This window comes from Hyla sarda, chromosome 10 (genome assembly GCF_029499605.1).
Source record: "Hyla sarda isolate aHylSar1 chromosome 10, aHylSar1.hap1, whole genome shotgun sequence".
Classification (NCBI taxonomy): Eukaryota; Metazoa; Chordata; class Amphibia; order Anura; family Hylidae; genus Hyla; species Hyla sarda.
The window spans coordinates 103,403,360-103,425,037 of record NC_079198.1 but is presented as its reverse complement, the minus strand read 5'-3'; the positions used below and the strand labels follow the sequence as shown (position 1 = coordinate 103,425,037).

General features: G+C 44.0%; 1 protein-coding gene and 1 long non-coding RNA gene across 2 annotated transcripts in view; one reads left to right on the top strand and one right to left on the bottom strand.

Annotated features, from left to right (window-relative positions):
- Window positions 1-1,574: 1,574 nt before the first annotated feature.
- TMEM52 (transmembrane protein 52) lies at window positions 1,575-16,594 on the bottom strand. The gene is made up of 5 exons (XM_056543665.1): window positions 15,949-16,594; window positions 13,575-13,630; window positions 13,424-13,471; window positions 6,158-6,327; window positions 1,575-3,193 (listed from the first exon to the last, which is right to left on the bottom strand). The coding sequence occupies exons 1-5, from the start codon at window positions 16,003-16,005 to the stop codon at window positions 2,886-2,888; spliced, it is 639 nt and encodes a 212-aa protein (XP_056399640.1). The 5' UTR covers window positions 16,006-16,594; the 3' UTR covers window positions 1,575-2,885.
- Window positions 16,595-16,828: 234 nt separating this feature from the next.
- Window positions 16,829-21,678, top strand: part of LOC130294165 (uncharacterized) — a 43,046-nt gene continuing 38,196 nt past the window's right edge. The window contains exon 1 of the long non-coding RNA XR_008848409.1: window positions 16,829-17,072. This is a non-coding gene — a long non-coding RNA (uncharacterized LOC130294165). The remainder of the gene's footprint in view (window positions 17,073-21,678) is intronic.

Genomic DNA, 21,678 nt, shown 5'->3' with positions numbered 1-21,678 from the left:
GGTGCTCCGGTGGGCTGGAAAAGGTGGATACATTCCTAGGAAAGAGTCTCCTAGGACTGTATCCACCTTTTCCAGCCCACCGGAGCACCTGAAGACTGAACTAATTTACGCAGAATAAGTCATCAACTGCCGAGCCGAGAAGTCCGTGACGAATCAAATTTACTGTAAGTTCGCTCATCTCTAATTATACATTTATCAGAAAAGGAAAATCCTTGCGTTTATGATCAGTTTGAGTTTTATTGGCATTTAATACTAAACATTGGTTAATAAAAAAAAAAGTTAAACGTTACATAGATATTTCAAGTTATACTTTAAAACATACCATAAATCTACATTATACACATCAAAAAGAAAAAAAATAATATAATGTACTGCGAGTTCTTCATAACAGAATGATTTGGATATTTACAGGAGTAAATTCCGTTACGTAGTAACAAGTTTTCATGCCAGCAATTTGCTAGATAAAATGGATCCTTCTGCAAGAAGGAGGACGAAGATTCATAGGAACCTCAATCCCGAGATAACACGTGGAATGTTCAGGAGAGTTGGCACAAACTGGTGAAGAGGTATTCATGCTACATGTGCTGTGCATAGTTACTCCTTTATCTGGGACATCCAGCAAAAGTAGAGTCAGTTTAACACAGTGTTTCCCAACCAATGTGCCTCCAGCTGTTGCAAAACTACAACTCCCAGCATGCCCGGACAGCCTTTGGCTGTCCGGGCATGCTGGGAGATGTAGTTTTGCAACAGCTGGAGGCACACTGGTTGGGAAACACTTAACACTACAGAGACTACAAACTTATAAACTACACAAGGACACAGAACTGAAGCACGATTGATTGAGTTATACACACACACAATACTTATTAAAAACTTACAGGGGCAGGCACAGTCAGTATTTCCAAGCTAAAACTAAAGTTCTTCCTAAAATCTACCTTAAATGCAAGTCCTTAATATGAAACTGTACCAAGCTGGCAGGATGGAAAAAAAAAACCAGACTGGTTTGAAACGCGTTGCATGTGTACATAGCTTCAATAAATTTATGAAAATACTTTGGATTCACCTTCCATTCTCGACAGCGCGATCACCAGCTTCCACTTCCTGCCTTGCCGCTCACCTCCAAGCTGGCAGGATGGAACTTAGAGGGAACCTGTCACTTTTAAAAGGGGTACTCCAGTGGAAAACATTTTTTTTAATCAACTGGTGCCAGAAAGTTAAACAGATTTGTAAATTACTTCTATTAAAAAAATCTTAATCCTTCCAGTACTTAGCTGCTGAATACTACACAGGAAATTATTTTCTTTTTGAAACAGTGCTCTCTGAATCACAAGCACAGTGCTCTCGGTCGACATCGGTCCATTTTGAGGAACTGTCCAGAGTTAGAGAAAATCCCCATAGCAAACATATGCTGCTCTGGTCAGTTCTTAAAATGGAACAGAGATGTCAGCAGAGAGCACTGTGGTCAGACAGAAAAATTCAAAAAGAAAAAACTTCCTGTGGAGCATATAGCAGCTGATAAGTACTGGAAGGATTAAGATTTTTTAATAGAAGTAATTTACAAATCTGTTTAACTTTCTGGCACCAGTTGATTTAAAAAAAAAAAAAAAAAAAGTTTGCCACTGGAGTACCCCTTTAAGCTGCCTGAATTATAGAGTCATTGGGCAGTCCCTGACTCCTTCACCCCACCAGCCATGATTTATAGATCTCTCCCTGTTCGGGTATAGGGAAAGATCTCTCCAAGGCTGGTGGAGCAGGGACAAACAGCAGTGGGGCACCACTTACTTATAGTTCAGGCAGCATTAAAAAGGTGGACAGGTTTCACAACCATTACAGCCCCTCCCTGGGGTCTCCACCAACATTTCCCAGAGCCTGTAAGGGCAAATCTGCCTTATACAGTGATGCATCTCAAATCCAGTATCGCTGCAAAACATCTTGACAAGGCAGCTCCAAAATGTCTATTTGAGACTTAAAGTGGTACTCTGGTGGAAAACCGTTTCTTTTAAGACAAGTTAAAACAGATTTGTAAATTACTTCTATTAAAAAATATTAATCCTTCCAGTAGTTAGCTGCTGTATAATACAGAGGAAGTTCTTTTCTTTTTGAACTTCCTTTCTGCTTGACCACAGTGCTCTCTGCTGACACCTCTATCCATGTCAAGAACTGTCCAGAGCAGGAGAGGTTTGCTATGGGGAATTGTTCCTGCTCTGGACACTTCCTGACATGGACAGAGGTGTCAGCAGAGAGCACTGTAGTCAGACAAAAGAAATTCAAAAAGAAAATAACTTCCTCTATTATACAGCAGCTGATAAGTACTGGAAGGATTAAGATTTTTAAAATAGAAGTAATTTACAAAACTAACTTTTTGGCACCAGTTGATTTAAAAACTTAAAAAAGAAAATGTTTTCCACTGGAGTACCCCTTTAAAGCAGGCAATACCATCTTGATTTGGAACCTAGCACGGCGTTATGGCTGCTCCAGAAGGGTTTCCTTGCATACCTGAACACCACTTATCTGCTTTCCTACATTTCCTTCTTAACATATAGGGTAAGGGTACAGAATTATAGTATTGACTGTAGCCCAAATTCCAGCTGTTACACCAGTCCTGATTCTGCAGAACAGTCTGTACAAAATTCCATCTGTAGAGAGGAGACATCGGGTATTTTCGGGACAGACAGCGGGTATTAATATCCTGTTCACATGATACGAGTGTGCAGAGGACCTGAAGGCTTCATGTAGAAAGTTCAAGCCTTATATGTAGGTCACAACACTGCAAACAGAATCTGGGGAGGGGGAATTTTATCCCCTGGCAACTGTAGCAGAACATGATCCTTTAAGATTCCAAGCCAAGGTGCGGGATGAGAGGGTTCCTGATCTATAGTTAGTCCTCACTGGACATGACTCGGAGTAATTTCAGTCTCTTCATACTGAGGCGGGGAGTCAGTGACATTGGATACAGCTTGCTGCCCTAGTTGTTGATCTGGCTCCTCTTCAGGTCCCTCATGCTCAGTGATGTCCTCTAATTTTGGGCCAGCGGCAGAGGTGCCAACCTCATTACTGGGCTTCGCCATCTTGATGGCTTCTTCATAGGCTGGTGGGAGTTCTAGAGCATAAAGACTATAAGCTGGGGGCGAGAGGGCACTTCTGTCAGGGTCGCCAAATGCAAACATGTGAGGATACTGCACAGAGCTGTAGGCTGCAAAAAGATGGAAAGGAAAGTGTTAAATTACAGATCATCTTATGAGAAGTAAATAACATTCAATAGGGTCCATCACCAACATGCAGAATTTTGTATATCAGAAACTGCAGTGATATAAAATGCCATTTCACAAAAACAAGATCTGCTGCTAAGAGTGAGAACTCCTCCGATCAGTCTGAAGGGGTCGTAGTGCTTGTGCTGCAGCCTCTTCATTGTTAGCAGAGTATACACAGCAATTCCTTTACTCACAGAATATAGTATTCTCATTGAGGGGCATTTATGAAAGTTTGCTTAGGTATGCTAGTTTTAGTTTTTTGTTTTTTCACTTCCATTCTGCTTACGTGCGACAAATTTACTATATTGTTACACGGTGTTAATACATTTTTCGGCAGGTAAGCAAAAGCGGGAGTTTTTTCTCACCTAAGCGAAAACAATAGTCTGTTCGTTAAGCCAAGGTTCGGCTGTAGAGATGAGCGAACTTACAGTAAATTCGATTCGTCACGAACTTCTCGGCTCGGCAGTTGATGACTTTTCCTGCGTGAATTAGTTCAGCTTTCAGGTGCTCCGGTGGGCTGGAAAAGGTGGATACAGTCCTAGGAGACTCTTTCCTAGGACTGTATCCACCTTTTCCAGCCCACCGGAGCACCTGAAGGCTGAACTAATTTATGCAGGATAAGTCATCAACTGCCGAGCCGAGAAGTTCGTGACGAATCGAATTTACTGTAAATTCGCTTATCTCTATTTGGCAAGTTTTTAAAGCCTTAATGACTTTTTTGCGAATGTCGCGGTTGATAAATTTCTGACTATGGCAAGTCAAAATTGTAAAAACGCTTATGTACGCATAAGCTCTCCCCTCCTTCCTATATATACCTGCTTAGGGGTACTCAGGTGGAATCGACTGGTGCCAGAAAGTTAAAATCTTTACCCTTCCAGTAATTTTTAGCAGCTGTATGCTACAGATGAAATTCTTTTTTAAATTTATTTTTCGTCTTGTCCACAGTGCTCTCTGCTGACACCCGATACCCGTATCAGGAACTTTCCAGAGTGGGAGAAAATCCCCATAGCAAACCTATGCTGCTCTGGACAGTTCCTGATACGGCTATCGGGTGTCAGCAGAGAGCACTGTGGACAAAACAGTAAAAAAAAAAAAAAAAAAAAAAAGAATTTCCTCTGTAGCATACAGCTGCTAAAAAGTACTGGAAGGGTAAAGATTTTAACTTTCTGGCACCAGTTGACAGAGGTGTCAGCAGAGATCATTGTGGAAAAGACAAAAAAAATAAAATTCAAAAATAAAATAAATTTCCTCTGTAGCATAAAGCTGTTAATAAGTACTGGAAGGATTACGATTTTTTTTAAATATAAGTCATTAACAAATCTGTTTAACTTTCTGGCACCAGTTGATTTTAAAAAATATATATATAAATAAATAAAGTTTTCCCTCGCAGTTCCCCCTTTAACTGCAGTTCACAACAGGCCACAACAGTAAGACTTTTAAAAGCAGCTATCTAGGACAGTCTTTCCCAAACAGTGTGCCTCCAGCTGTTGCAAAACTACAATTCCCAGCATGCCCGGACAGCCTTCGGCTGTCCGGGCATGCTGGGAGTTGGAGTTTTGCAACAGCTGGAGGCACACTGTTTGGGAAAGACTGGTCTAGGAAGAAGCCTACACCCTGCTCTCCAGTATCTTTTCATCCGGTACCCGCTCTTTAGTATCAGAGATGGTCAGTCTGGGCAGCATGAAGGAGTCAGAATAGTTTAAGATGTCTGGGGCTCTGACTAATGCAGTAAAATGGGAAAAAACGCTCTTTCCAGGCAAAACTGCAGGAATGTCTACATCCCAGATGTATCAACCTGAATAGAACAAGAATGTCTTTGCCACCATCATCCACCCACAGCTCAGCTTTCTGGTTTATCAGAGCGATTTGAGAAGGGAAAACCGAGCTGTAATTGGTTTCTATGGGAAAAGTAGACTTTTATGCCTCATGCAGATTCATAAGTCTGGGTCATAGTCTTATCTAGAGATGAGCGAACTTACAGTAAATTCGATTCGCCACAAACTTCTCGGCTCAGCGGTTGCTGACTTTTCCTGCATAAATTAGTTCAGCTTTCAGGTGCTCCCGTGGGCTGGAAAAGGTGAATACAGTCCTAGGAGACTCTTTCCAAGGACTGTATCCACCTTTTCCAGCCCACCAGAGAACCGGAAAGCTGAACTAATTCATGCAGGAAAAGTCATCAACTGCCGAGCTGAGAAGTTCGTGACGAATCTAATTTACTGTAAGTTCGCTCATTTCTAGTCTTATCCTACTTTGGATCTGCCATTGGTAGATGTTTTTCCATACTACTAAAATTAAATGGCAAAATCATCAACTAATTCAATTAGCCACCCAGCCCTAGCTGGTACTGTCCGTGATCAGCTGTTTCAGGCAAGCAAACCTGGTTGCTAGTTTAAAGGGTTATTGTCACTTTAAAACACTTTTCACATGTCACACTGATCGGTCGGAGTGATCACTGGACAGAGCCAGGGGAAGCACAAGGCTGCGCGCTTCACTCCACCAGTTGCTGCTCTGCCTGACTGGTTGCATAAGACTGACTCCATTTTAAGTCTATGGAGCCTTTCTTATACAAGAAGCAAACTGGGGAGTGAACCCTCAGCTGTTCTGGCTCCATCTAGAAACCAGTTGGGGTCTAAACACCCAGACCCCAACTGTTAAAAATGAAAAATAAATTTGAAGTGACAAACTTTTATAGAAACTGTACACTGTGCCTATTGAAATCAATTGGAAGTCCACACAGTGTTCTGATGGGCTAATTCAACTTTTTTTGTCTCTGATCTCCACTCCAGCCCATTGGTAAAGGTTCTGCACATAAGACGCTCGTTGCGTCTACACTAGGGAAGTCCACCAAAGACTTTTATAAACCCAGCTTGGCTCCATACTACTCGCTTTGCTCTGCTCATACTTACAGGTGACAGTGCTGTGGATGGTGCTGTCATTATCGATGGCGATCACGGTCACTTCATAGGGTTGGTTTGGCAGGGTCTGCACGGGCGGTTTCTTCTTTTTACAACAGAACTTGATGCAGCTGGCTGTGGTCCCGCAAAGCAAGAGCAGAAATATGGTGACCAGGATCAGCCTGGGGAGGAAAAAAAGAAAAGAGTCTTGAGTCTATATAAACAGACAGAAAAAAAAAAATGCTTTACTCTGGCAGAGCTTTTAAAGCGAGGATTTGTAACTGGGCTCAGATACGACAGCATAATGGAAAGTCAGCCGACCGGTCCTAATTTATAGTTGGCACCAAGCTAGTGCATGGGCTCTCACAAAACAGCACATTAAAAGATCAGTGTTTACCAACCAGGGAGCCTTTAGTGGTTGCAAAACTACAACTCCCAGCATGCCCGGACAGCCGTTGGCTGTCCGGGCATGCTGGGAGTTGTATTTTTGCAGCCAAATCTAAAGGAGTCTGCTGCACCGCCACGTCTAATCTGTGGTTCTCCGATACATTCAGGCTGGAGTAAAGGCTAACAGAACTGGAGATACACAACAGATCGAGACTCTAGTCTAAAACATCAGGTAGCGTTTCGTTTTATGAGCGCTTTGAGGAGTTTTATAGGGCAATGATCATTACAGTCACTTATGATACAGACGTTCCTACCGGTACTTCAGCACAAGAGCACGCAGTTTATAGCTTCTTCACCGCTACACATGACCTTATAGGGTAAACAAAGTAGTCGCCTGACATCCGGAAGCTTCAAGTGATCACTCTTCCTATAATGCATACACTGTAAACGGACTACCTTGGAGTTTATAGACCCTTTGTAACACAAATACTGTATAGGGTGTATCTCAAGTGACATTTTGCAATTGTGAGCTGATGCCTTGGTAAGGGACTGAACTGTGCCCCACAGCCGTTTTAGACAAGTTCGCATCAGTGCTGTTCTGGAGCTCAGTCCGAGTCTGTTCCAGACACTTATAATGCCACTAGAGGGTCCGGTTACACAAACGCCACAGGGTCCCGATGGCCTTGGATGGAGTCAGTCGGATGTCCGTCAAGTGTTTGTACTTTTGTAGAAATGCAGCATATTTCTTATTTGCTCCGGTTGTATTTGATCAGATTCAGAAAAGGGAGCATCAATGCTGATCTGAACGAGACCTTAAAAGGAGATGTCCGGTGCAGACTTTTCCTATTCCATCCTGCCCGGGATGCAAACAAAAAAAAAGAAAAAAGTCTGAAGCGCCGAGTGACGTAACGGGATAAGGGAAGTAGACAGCCCAGCTGACCGATCAGCTGTTGCGGAGCTCCGGGGGAACGTAGGAAAGTAAGTGAAAGTTTGTTTTCTCTTTTTTTGCAGCCCGGGCAGGATGGAATAGGAAAAGTCTGCACCGGCCATCTCCTTTAAGGCCTTTTCACACTATGGTATCTCCGCTCGGAGATATGCCATCTGAATCGGTCAGTGCCAAGACCACTCTGCAATGTGTTTCCAAGCGGATTCTGCGAAAGGAGTCTAGTATCAAGTACAGTGATCCCTCAACATTCGTTCCAAATGAACCATTGTTACTTGAATCTTTTGTATGTTAATGGATTCGTGCAATAATAAGAGAAAGTTATACTCATGTGTCCCCGCCGCTCCGGACCATCACCACCACCCTGGATCGTCGCACTCCATCGCCGTCTTCACATCACCCCATTTGAATGACAGGATGGCGTGTGCGGTGACATGATTATGATGAGTGATGGCCATGCAGAGGAGCATGAAGGACGGTCTGGAGCGGAGGGGACAGATAAGTGACACTCACAGAGGCACATTAAACAGCTATCCGGTGGCAGCTGAAGCAGTCTGCGCTGCCGGATAGCCGTTTTTGCGATGGCCCCGACATACAAAAACTTCGTATGTTGATGCTGCCTCTAAGAGGACACCGTATGTTGAAATGATCGTATGTCGGGGCCATCGTAAGTCAGGGGAGGGTCACTGTATATCTATGGTGGAACATCCGATTTGGAAGTTCCGCACAGTGAATGGTGCAGCAGAATCCCACTGAAAACAAAAGGAAAGCTGCTGCACTGAAAATTCCCGAGCCAAATTACGCTTGGAAAATAGTTATAGTGCGAATAGTTGTTGTAGGGACCAATTATACTTTAGGACATCTAGTAGTCCATATTGATCAGGTCAGATCTCAAATGAGAAATACTTGTGGTTTTGTATTTCCTCTGATTCTGTGCGAAGATTTTCCAACATGTCGGAAACTTTTACATATCTTATTTCCATCTGGCCATATACGGCTTTCTAGAGGATCCATCATGGGACAAGGACTGTTACATACAGTATTATTCTCCATTATTCACCAGCTGTCAATTCTCTTCTGAATTTTATTACCACTGGGTAAGCATATGAGTAACTCATGGTAGTAAAGGTTGGCAGCCGGTCACTGGTATCAGACATTGAGAAGTCTGGGGCTGCATGTACATCTTAGCATCCAGCTTGTTTTATTACCCCCATATGTATGTACGTTTGGTAGCAGAGATGAACCAGATTGACTGCAGGATCAGACTAGACAGGGGCTGTTAGTGTCCCTAAAGCAGTGTTCACCAACCTGTATCTTTACAGCAGTTACAAAAACTACAACCCCCAGCATGCCCTGACAACCTTTGCTGCATCCTATTCTCCAACCAGCAGCTCTCCAGTTGTTGCAAAACTACAACTCCAGTGGTTCAGTCACTATAACTCATCATGCCTCAAAAGGGGTACTCCGGTGGAAAACAACTTTAAAATCAACTGGTGCCAGAAAGTTCAACAGATTTGTAAATTACTTCTATTTAAAAATCTTAATCCTTCCAGTACTTCGCTGCTGTAAAACACAGAGGAAGTTAATTTATTTTTGAATTTTTCTGTCTGACCACAGAGCTCTCTGCTGACACCTCTGTCCATGTCAGGAACTGTCCAGAGCAGAATAGGTTTGCTATGGGGATTTGCTCCTACTCTGGACAGTTCCTGACATGAACAGAGGTGTCAGCAGACAGAAAAGAAATTCAAAAAGAAAATTACTTCCTCTGTACTATACTGCCGCTGATAAGTACAGTGACCCCTCGACCTCTCAGAGACCATCGCATGTTGAAGGCAGCATCAACATACGATGCTTTTGTATGTCGGGGCCATCGCATAAACGGCTATCCGGCAGCGCAGACTGCTTCAGCTGCCACCGGATAGCCGTTTACGGTGCCCCGTGTGGTCCGCTGACGATCACTTACCTGTCCTCGGGGCTTCGGAGCTTCCTCTTCGGGATCCCCTGCATCGTCGGCGCTCTCCATGGTAGTCATCACGTCGCTGCGCACGCCGTCTCGTCATCCAATAGGAGCGGCGTGCGTGGTGACGTGATGGTGGCGGCGAAAAGCAAGGATGCTGGGGAAGCAGAGGCCTTACCGGAGCGTCGGGGACGCGGCGGCAGCGATGGACAGCAACATCCCGGGCAGTGGTGCCGAGCGGTTTCGGTCCGGAGTGGCGAGGACAGGCGAGTACAACTTTCTCTAACAGTGGTCTTCAACCTATGGACCTCCAGATGTTGCAAAACTACAACTCACAGCATGCCCGGAAAGCCGTTGGCTGTCCGGGCATGCTGGGTGTTGTAGTTTTGCAACATCTGGAGGTCCGCAGGTTGAAGACCACTGTCCTATACTTGACATTGCACGGATCCCTCAACATGCGATGGTTTCAACAAACGATGGTCCATTTGGAACGGATTACCATCGTATGTTTAGGGACCACTGTACTTGAAGGATTAAAATGTAATAGAAATTTACAAATCTGTAATTTTCTGGCACCAGTTGATTTAAAAAAAAAAAAAAAAATATATATATATATATATATATATATATATATATATATATATATATATATATATATATATATATATATATATATATATATATATATGTTTTCCACCGGAGTACTCCTTTAACATCCTTCAGTGCATCCTATTCCCCTAAACAATGGCTTTCTAGTAGTTACAGGAGGTCTACTTCCACCATGCCCCGACAGTTCTTGTGAGTAGGACATTATAGCCCAGTCACGTGCAGTGAATCCATAGCATCGAGCGAGGTTCCCATCCTTTCCTTCCTATATACCACTACAATAAATTAGCGGTTTCATGACCCAGGCAGTACAGATTTCCTATAGCGGATTTCTGCCGGCACCAGAACAAAGCGCACTGACAACCTCAGGCAGCCTGGTCAGAGTTCAGCATCCAGATGGATAATTTCCTCACTGAGGTCACTACAAGAACGTTGACCCCCATAGCTTTAATCTTCTCAGTATCCTAAAATAGAAAGGCACAGTCATCTTTTTGTTTTCTTTAGGCCAATAACCAGCAACAGCTGCAAACAGAGAGCCCACAGTCATTTTTGCTGGTTCTCAGAGATTTGGCCTGTAACGTCTAGGAAAGCGTTTTCCAACCAGGGTGCCTCCAGCTGTTGCAAAACTACAACTCCCAGCATGCCCAGACAGCCTGTCGGCTGTCTGGGCATGCTGGGAGTTGTAGTTTTGCAACAGCTGGAGGCACCCTGGTTGAAAAAACGATGATCTAGGACAATATTTAAACTCCGGTACAGTGATATGGATTAATATTTCCCTATGGAAGAAACGTTGCAGCCTTCTTACCAAAGTTTTATATTTTCTAGTCTGTCCAATAGATTAAAACATATGGGAACAAGCAGATCCTTATTTAAAGAAGCACTCCTGAACCGGCTAATACAAGCTAAAGGATCTTGTGTATGCCTGGTGCTTACCCATTTTAGCTGATGTAGCATGCAAGGGTTTACAGCCATACTGATTCCATTTCCAACACATTTTCTAATGCTGCCTACCATTTCCCATGAATTTGCTGACTCCAGAAACTAAGATTAACGTTGGTTGGGGTCGGTTGACAGATTTTCCAAAACTGGTGTATATTTGGTGCAATTGCAGTAAAAAAAGTTTCAGGAAAACAGCAAAAAAAAAAAAAAAAAAAAAAAAAAAAACATATGAACACAGTGGAAGGGGAATATATTCTATATATCCTGATCCCATAGCAGCAGCAGTATACAGATCTGGAAGTGGAGGGATCTGTGAGCTGCCAGGAAGGATCTGGTAAGCGATTAGGTCATCTTCTGACACATTCAACACTGTTTTTATGTAGGAAAGGCTGGTAATCACATGACCCAGTTACAGTAATGAATGTTATTGATGCAACTGTGCTGCAATAAAACAGACGGTGCCGTAAGGATAGTGATTATGCATTATATGGCCAAAAATAAACAAACCCCGGAGTGCTACTTTAGTCAATAGATTGGACATTTACACTAGCATTCAATTATTTTCTGATAAGCAATTCTAGATGTATCTATAGAATTCTTATCTTCCCGACAACCATAGGGGTTTACATGCATGATCCACCAAGCAATGTGGGTATTTTAATGTTAGTCTATGGTGGCCTTTACAATTACATATTTGGCTACCTTTAGGATAGCCACAGATAAGATGCCATGAACAGATGCTGATGGTTGATCAGATATATCCTATGTGTTCTATTCACTTATGACAACCTATCCACAAGTTTTTGAGGTGCATAGAGATACTGGCAAAGCGATATTCGACGACATTCTGTAGGTGCTCATTGACTTTAATAGTTGTATATCTACAAGTTTGGGATGTAGTTGTAAGGCTAGGTTCACACTGCGGAATCTCCGGGCAGAAAGTTTCCGCCTGGAGATTCCGAGTGGGGCTAGGACCGCGCAGACACTGCAGTCTCCAATAGACTGCAATGTGTTCCGCAAGTAATTCCGCCTGAAGAATGAGCAACGCCATTCTTCAGGCGGAAATTTCAAAGCGGATTTTCCGTTCACAGATACCGCTTTGCATATTCCGAAGTGTGAATTTGTGAACGGAAACCCATTCACTACACTATACATTTCAGCAAGCGGAATTTCGTACTGTGAACCTAGCCTAAGATTTTTTTTTTTTGGGCTGTCTGGGCATTCTTTGTGTTGTAGTTTTACAACAGCTGACTGTACATTGGTTGGGAAACACTGTCCTAGGTACATGCTTTGGCTATCTTCAACTTATGGCACTGCATCTTCCAGCATGTCCCGACCGCCTGTAACTGCCAGTGCATGCTGGGAGATTTAGTTTTGCAACAGCTGGAGAGCCACAGGTATATGATCCCTGCCCGACGCGATACCGCCACTGTTCCACGTAGTCCTTTATACAGGCGCAGTACCTTGGGGTACCCTTTTATAAATTCTCTAAGCAGAGTGGAGGGTCTGACAACATTCAGAAACCCTGAACAATGACGTAAATAAAAAAACAAACCGGTTTTATTACAACGGTCTCCAGCCAAAAATGGCAGTGTCCAATCACATGATGAAAACCGGGGTCAGTATTCTCACATGATACCCTGTCACGGCTTTCAGGACACATGCTGGCGTCTATTTTTGGAGCAGCTTTTAATGCCAGGGCGGTCGGGAAACAAACAAACAGCCTCAATTTCACAGCTGCGCAGAGGAGAAGCTGCTTTCAGCAACTAAACAGATGGCAGAAAAAGTGCAAATACTATGGGTAAAAGCTGCTAAGCAAACAGCGTGGCTTTTATCAAAATTAACTTCGCCATTTAATCTGTACGGAGGAGGGGAAAGCACAGCGACACACAAAATACAGCCTATGCCAGCGTTTCCAGCTGCTGCAAAACTACAACTCCCAGAATGCCTTTAGCTGTCTGGGCATGCTGGGAGTTTTAGTTTTACGACCGCTGAAGGCAACCTGGTTGGGAAAGACTGGCCTATGCCTTTTACATTTGCTCCATAGAAGAATTTTAAGCCATCGTTCCCAGTTATCAATCACTCAAGGTAGGTAGAAAGAGCAAAGATGCCTGAAATAAAGTCCAGCGATTCCTACTTTAGCTAATTTATCTCCAGTTCTGAGAACCACCTTATTGATCTCCAAGCTTCGGACCTCCAGATGTCGCAAAACTACAACTCCCAGCATGCCCGGACAGCCGTTGGCTGTCCGGGCATGCTGGGAGTTGTAGTTTTGCGACATCTGGAAGTCCAAAGCTTGGAGATCAATGCTCTAAATGGGAGTCACTTCTTGTACTCAAGGGCTATGCATAAGTGGCCACTATGCACAAGAAATCCCACTATATAAAAACCCCCATTTTTGTTTTACAAGGGAATAAAACAGATCATAAAAAGGGCCGATACTCACCACACATACCACAGGTTCATCCAGTTGGTGCCGTGAGAACAACCGCTGCTGCAAACCAAAGAAGAAATAAATAAATAAATAAAAAATTTTCCTTTACATACGGTATATACTAAACAAAAATAAATAGATAAAAACTACAAAAGACACCTACCCGACTTCACAATCACGGTCTTGTTCATGATCATCATCTGCCGTACACAAGGTAACCTGCAATATAAATAAAAAAAGTTTTAAGTTTACAGAAGGAGAGCGTCAGAGTTCTTCGATGTTCTTGTAATCCTGTAAAAATAAACACATCCTGGAGACATAGCTGGCCCATGACATAATGCAGCGCTGCCAGGAAATCATTATTCACATAGGCACCTAGACGGCTGCAGACACCAGATCCCATGAGATTACACACAATATACAGAGAAACCTCTCCAATAGGACCGACACCCCCCCCCCCCCCCCAAAACCAGGCCCCACACTACATTTTGCATGGCAGAATCTCAGTCCACCATACTTTAAGAATAAATATGAGTAGTAGCAATTATGCCATGAGGAGACCACCCTCAAAGACGACCACTCTGGTCTCCACAAAGGGGTTTATCTATATATAATCTTTTTTATTATAGACAGCTAAACCTCTTTGTGGAGACCAAAGAGATATACATATATACATACATACACCGTATATACATACACACACACACACACACACATATATACATACACACACACACATATATATACACACACACACACACACACATATACACACACACACACATATACACACACACACACACATATACACACACACACACATATATACACACACACACACACATATATACACACACACATATATATACACACACACACACACATATACACACACACACACATATACACACACACACACACATACACACACACACACATATACACACACACACACACACACATACACACACACACACATATACACACACACACACACACACATATATACACACACACACACACACATATATACACACACACACACACACATATATACACACACACACACACACACACATATATACACACACATATATACACACACACATATACACACACACACATATATACACACACACACATATATACACACACACACATATATGTATATATGTGTGTGTATATATGTGTATATATGTATATATTTGTCTGTATATACGTGTATATGTATATATAAGTGTGTGTACACACACACACATATATATATACATATATATATACATATATACATATATACATACACATATACACATATACACATATACATGTGTGTACACACACACACACACACACGTATAGTCATAAAGAATTTGTACAGATCCCTGGTAAGAGTCCCGGATATTGAAATGGACTTCTAATCCTAATAAACAGGTTTTAAATTTAAATTACAACTAATCCATATAAAAAAAAAAAAGTTTATATAAATTTATATATATATATATATATATATATATATATATATATATATATATGTGTGTAAAATCCCAATTTCTTGTATATTAACCTGTAATCTAGAACAATTCGGAATAGACAATCTAGATGAGCATTTAGGTCTGTAGCAGCGGCATAACCACAACTCCCAGCATGTAGTTTTACAATAGCTGGAGGGCCACAGGTTGATCTAGATCAGAGGTTTCCGAACTGCTGCCCTCCGGCTGTTGCAGAACTACAACTCCCAGAATGCCCAGATCGCCAACAGCTGTTCAGCAATGCTGGGGAGTTGTAGTTTTAAACTAGCTGGAGGTCCTCAGTTTGGAGACCACTGATCTTGGTCAACAGTGCTTCTAAACCTGTGTCAGAACCACAACTCCCAGCATGCTGGGGAGGTATAGCTAGGGAACAACTGCAGATCCACATGTTAGTAAAGACATTCTAGATCAGTGTTCATTAACGGTTGCAAAACTACAACTCCCAGCATGCCGGGGGGGGGGGGGGGGGGGGGGGGTTGTAGTTTTGCAACACCTGAAGGTCCACATTATGGGCACCACTGATCTAGAGTAATGTAGAATACATCTAATCTAAACTTGAACACAAACCACAATATAACCATAGTCCTGTGTTCCTCCAGCTGTTGCAAAACTACAACTCCCAGCATGCCCGGACAGCCAAAGGCTGTCCGGGCATGCTGGAAGTTGTAGTTTTACAACAGCTGGAGGCACCCTGGTTGGGGAACACTGCGATAGTCACTAGGTAATCTAGAATGCAGTATAGGTGGGAAGCAGGAGAAAGAGGCCCCAGAAGGGAGAGGGGGATGGCCTGGAAGGAACTTGAGTAAAAACGCAATAAAACGCATCATAACGAAGGAATCAAGAGTGCAAACTGCTGCAGAACCTCTTGCAGACAGGAGCTGCCGATCAATCCCTTGCTCTGGGATATGGGAGCTGCGGACGTGAGGAGGAGGTGGGGGAGGTGCACATGGTGCTGGGTCCCCCATGTCCAGAGAACAAAGAAGCCCCGGAGAAGGGGGAAGATCTTACCGCAATGTGCAGGCAGCAGAGCCGCAGCAGTAACGTGTAATGTCCGCACACACTCATGGCTTCCACGTCCGGCCACGCTGCTAGGTTCTTGTACACAGGGAAAGCCGCACAGCCCGCCGCTCACATACAATGACAAGCGTTATACACGGTGTGGAGCGGAGCCGCTGACATCACCGAGGTTTATAGCCGCACACACCCGCCCCTCCATCCTCCGAGCCCTGCCCAGCCGCCCAGCCGCCTCCTCCCGACCTCCACGACTACGTGTGACGGAGAGAACCGCAGCGGACACCCCGACAGCCAATCACAGGGCGGCTTTCATTATTTACTAAAGATGAGTTCAAAGTGTAAAGTCAAATTTGATTGGTTGCTAGGAGGTAACTGCTCTGGGGCAACTGGTTGCTAGGGACAACTGTTCTGATGGAATTGGTTTCTAGGGAAAGCTGCTCTCATGTAATTAGTTGCTAAGGACAACTTCTTTGCTGCTCTGACGTAATTGGGTCCTAGAGACAACTGCTGTGATGTCATTGGTTACTAGGAACAGTTGCTCTGATGTAATGAGTTGCTAGAGACAGCTGCTCTAATGTAATTGGTTGCTAGGGACAGCTGCTCTAATGTAATTGGTTGCTAGGGACAGCTGCTCTAATGTAATTGGTTGCTAGGGACAGCTGCTATAATGTAATTGGTTGCTAGAGACAGCTGCTCTAATGTAATTGGTTGCTAGGGACAGTTGCTCTGATGTAATGAGTTGCTAGGGACAGTTGCTCTGATGTAATTGGTTGATAGGGGCATCTGCTCTAATGTAATTGGTTGCTAGGGACAGTTGCTCTAATGTAATTGGTTGCTAGGGACAGTTGCTCTAATGTAATTGGTTGCTAGGGACAGTTGCTCTAATGTAATTGGTTGCTAGGGACAGTTGCTCTGATGTAATTGGTTGCTAGGGACAGTTGCTCTAATGTAATAAGTTGCTAGTGAGTTTCTGTCTTCTTTATGAACTATTTATCTCTTAGCTTTATATCAGTATTCCCCAGCCCGTGTCTCTCAGTATTGCTGCTGTAATATTCGGTGAATAGAGCCTGGGACCTCTGAACTCTGTATGTAAAACTTTGACTGTGACTGTGTCTCTGGTAGGTCTCCTAACCTGGACCCTTTTACCACCAATACATAGAAACATAGAATGTGTCGGCAGATAAGAACCATTTGGCCCATCTAGTCTGCCCAATAATCTGAATCCTATCAATAGTACCTGGCCCTATCTTATATGAAGGATAGCCTTATGCTTATCCCATGCATGCTTAAAGGACATCTGCAGCGTGATTAACACTTATCCCCTATCCACAGTATAGGGGATAAGTGTTTGATCGCGGGGGGTCCGACCGCTGGGACCTCCTGTGATCTCCTGTACGGGGCCGCGGCTGTCCCGTGCAGGGGGCGTGCCGGCCTCAGCATGACGTTGCATCCGGCACGCCTCCTCCATACATCTCTATGGGAGAGGCGGGGAGGCAGCGTTCGTGCCTCCCCGTCTCCCCCATAGAACTGTATGGGGATGGGGAGGAGACGGGGCGTCACCGTCAACCTCTGGGTCGACACTACGCGCCTTAGCGCTCACCATGAGCGCTAATGGAGGCGCCCCCTTATGGAGATCGCGGGGGGGTCCCAGCTGTCGGACCCCCCGCAATCAAACACTTATCCCTTATCCTGTGGATAGGGGATAAGTGTTATACCGCTGCAGTTGTCCTTTAAACTCCTTCACTGTATTTCCAGCGACCACTTCTAAAGGAAGGCTATTCCATGCATCCACTACTCTCTCAGTAAAGTAACTGCTACTTTATAATTATACCATTTATTTTACATGCTCTGCCTCATTCACAAGACCATTACAATGAATGGAACCTCCCTAAAATGCAGAACGTTAGTTACATTAGAAGTGTTAGGCTTCGTTCACACTGCCGTTAGGACATGGCAGTGTGACGGACGTCAGGGGAGCCTGGGAGAATAGCAGGAGAAAAATGATTGCATGTGCCGTCCTCTACTCCCGCTACAAAATAACGGTGCCCGACAGAGACCCCATTATAGTATCGGCTTTATGGTCACGACAGGATGTTAGTACTAAGTCTGACTTCCTGTGGACTACAGGATGACATCATCTACCAGATCCCCCCAAAAATGGAGACTAAAACTGTATTTATATGTAACTATATTTAAACAATGATCAATCTTTATTTATACAAAAAGTACTTAAAATACATAAAAAGAGATGGGTAAACAGGTTACACTTGCAGAAAAATGGAGGTAGGGATGGTAATATAATTAAAGGGGTATTCCGGCCCCAAGACATCTTATCCCCTATCCAAAGGATAAGATGTCTGATCGCGGGGATCCCGCCGCTGGGGACCCCTCGCAATCTAGAATGCAGCACCCACCTGTAAGCACTGCAGGAAACACTGGAGGCTCTCAATGTTATGCCTCCCGACCAAGGGGATGGAGTATCGTGACGTCACGACTCTGCCTTCCCCGTGTGACGTCACGCCCCGCCCCCTCAATGCATAGACTTGCATTGAGGGGGCGCGGGCGTGATGTCACACAGGGGCGGAGTCGCGATCAGACATCTTATCCCCTATCCTTTGGATAGGGCAGTGGTCTTCAACCTGCGGACCTCCAGATGTTGTAAAACTACAACTCCCAGCATGCCCGGACAGCCGTTGGCTGTCCGGGCATGCTGGGAGTTGTAGTTTTACAACATCTGGAGGTCCGCAGGTTGAAGACCACTCGGATAGGGAATAAGATGTCTTGGGGCCTTGTACACTAATCTCTTATTGGTACATGTACTTATCATTGTTGATACCCTAGAGGGCCTGAGTATTCTGTTGTTATTATTTGTTGTACATTTTACCATATGAATAGATTTACTCATACTCATATCTCTATTGCACACCCGCATCGTATGTTAATTAGTGATGAGCGGCGGGGGCCATATTCGAATTCGCAATATTTCGCAAATATATGGACGAATATTCGTCCTATGTTCGCAAAATTAGCATATTCGCTATGTTCGTTCCCTTTTTTTTCCATTTGAAAATTCATAAAAATTGCATAGTGCGCATGTGCGATTATATCTTTCAACTAAAAGAAGGGAGGGATCAGTGTCCTCTGGAAGTGCCGATATTTGCGAATATTTTCATATTCACATATATACGAAATATTTGCGCTCCACAGTGACTCACACAGAAAATAATATTGGTGCCTTCTTTAGACCACAAACTGGAAGCAGGGAGGGATGATCATTTTTACACAGTACAAATCATTGTTGTGATGTGTAAAGTGAAAAAAAAAAAAAAAAGAATATTAGTCTTTACGAATATATATTGCTATATTGTAAATATTCACAAAATCGTGAAGTGTCTATTCTCGGAAAAAATTAGCATTTTGAATATTCGCGCTTAACACTAATGTTAATTATTTTACCATCTTTACCTCAATTTTTCTGCAAGTGTAACCTGTTTACCCATCTCTCTTTTTATGTATTTTAACCACTTAAGGACCAAGGGCATAGAGGTATGCCCTGACGTCCTGGTACTTAAGGACGCCCGTGGGAATTCCAGTTCCCGCTGCTCACCAGGTGGGGACTGGACCGGGATGCCTGCTGAAATCATTAAGCAGGCACCCCTTGCAAACCCCTGGGGGGGGTCCTGAGACCCCTCCCCCCCCCCCCCCCCCATGTCAGCGATCGCCGCAAATGTGGCGATTCCGGGTCAATCGGGTCACCAGTGACCGGGTGATCCGGAAATAAAGGGTGATTGGTGCAGTCCGAGTTGGTCACTGGTGCCACCTCACGATCGGCATGATCAGTCGGCCAGACTAGCCGACCAATCACCCGTCCTGCTGGGCGACACCAGCAGGTGATTGACGGTGGAGGGAGGGGGTAATCGGCAGTGGGGAGTGTGGGGAGGCTCACCCGATGTCTGGTGTGGTGGCGGCCCTGAGCGGCGGCGGTCCCAAGCGGCGGCGGTGGTCTCCTGAGGAGGTGGTCTCGGTGTTCTGTGGTAGAGGGATCCAACAGCAGGAGGTAAGTGCTGTTTGCCTCCTGCTGCTGCTTAGCAACAACTCCCAGCATGCACAGACAAAGGGCATGCTGGGAGTTTTGCAACAGTTGGAGGCACAACTGCAACTCTCAGCTTGCCCTTTGGCTGTCTGGACATGCTGGGAGTTGTAGTTATGTAGTTATGAAAAAGTGTGCCTCCAGCTGTTGCATAACTTCAACTCCCACCATGCACGGACAGCCAAAGGGCATGCTGGAAGTTGTAGTAGTATGCCTCCAGCTTTTGCATAACTACAAATCCCAGCATGCCCTTCTGCTGTCACTGCATGCTGAGAGTTGTAGTTTTTGCAACAGCTGAAGGCACACTGGTTGCAAAACACTGAGTTAAGTAACAAACTCTCAGTGTTTTGCACCCAGTGTGCCTCCAGCTGTTGCATAACTGCAACCCCCAGCATGCAGGAACAGCCAAAGGGCATGCTGGTAGTTTACACGTGACATTTACACGGCAGAGATTTACAGCGAGTTTCTCGCTGCAAGTTTGGGATACAGCAAATTTTCCGCTGCATCTCAAACTCCCAGCGGAAAACTCGCTGTGAACCCCGCCTGTGTGAATGTACCCTAAAAACACTACACTACACAAAATAAAAAGTAAAACACTACATATACATATACCCTTACACAATTACCTACCCCAATAAAATGAAAAACGTCTGGTATGGCAATGTTTCCAAAATGGAGCCTTCAGCTGTTGCAAAACAACAACTCCCAGTATTGCTGGACAGCCATTGACTGTCCAGAAATGCTGGGAGTTTTGCAACAGCTGGAGGCACCCTGTTTGGGAAACACTGCTGTAGGGTAATTTTGGTATCAGAGGCAAGTGTAATTCTTGCATCTGGGTCCGTCCCATGTAAATCCCTAATTTAGGCCTCAAAGGCACTCTCTCACTTCAGAACCCTGTTGTATTTCAAGGCAACAGTCTAGGGCCACATATCGGGTATTTCCGTACTCGGGAGAAATTGGCTAACAAATTTTGGGGGGCTTTTTCTCCTTTTACCCCTTATGAAAAAGTAAAGTTGGGGTCTACTCCTAAGAATTTTTATTTTTTACATTAACATGCTGGTGTTGCCCCATACTTTTCATTTTCACAAGAGGTAAAAGGATAAAAAGACCCCCAAAATTTGTAATGCAATTTCTTTTGAGTACGGAAATACCCCATATGTGGACGTAAAATGCTCTGCGGGCGCACAACAAGGCTCAGGAGTGAGAGAGTGCCATGTACATTTGAGGTGATTTGCACAGGGGTGGCTGACGTAAACGCAAAAAAAAAAAAAAAAAACATAAGAGGTATAGTGAGCCTTAACACCCCACAGATGTTTGAAGAATTTTTATTAAAGTTGGACGTGAAAATGAAAAAATTAAATTTTTTCACTAAAATGCTGTTGTTCTGCCAAATTTTTTATTTTCACAAGGGGTAATAGGAAAAAAAAAAATTGTAACACCATTTCTTCTGAGTATATAAATACCTCATGTGTGGATGTAAAGTGCTCTACAGACGCACTACAGGGCTCCGAAGAGAAGGAGCCCCATTGGGCTTTTGGAGAGAGAATTTGTCTAGCATTGAAGGCCATGTGCGTTTACAAAGCCCCCATGGTGACAGAACAGTGGACCCGCCCGCCCCCCCACATGTGACCCCA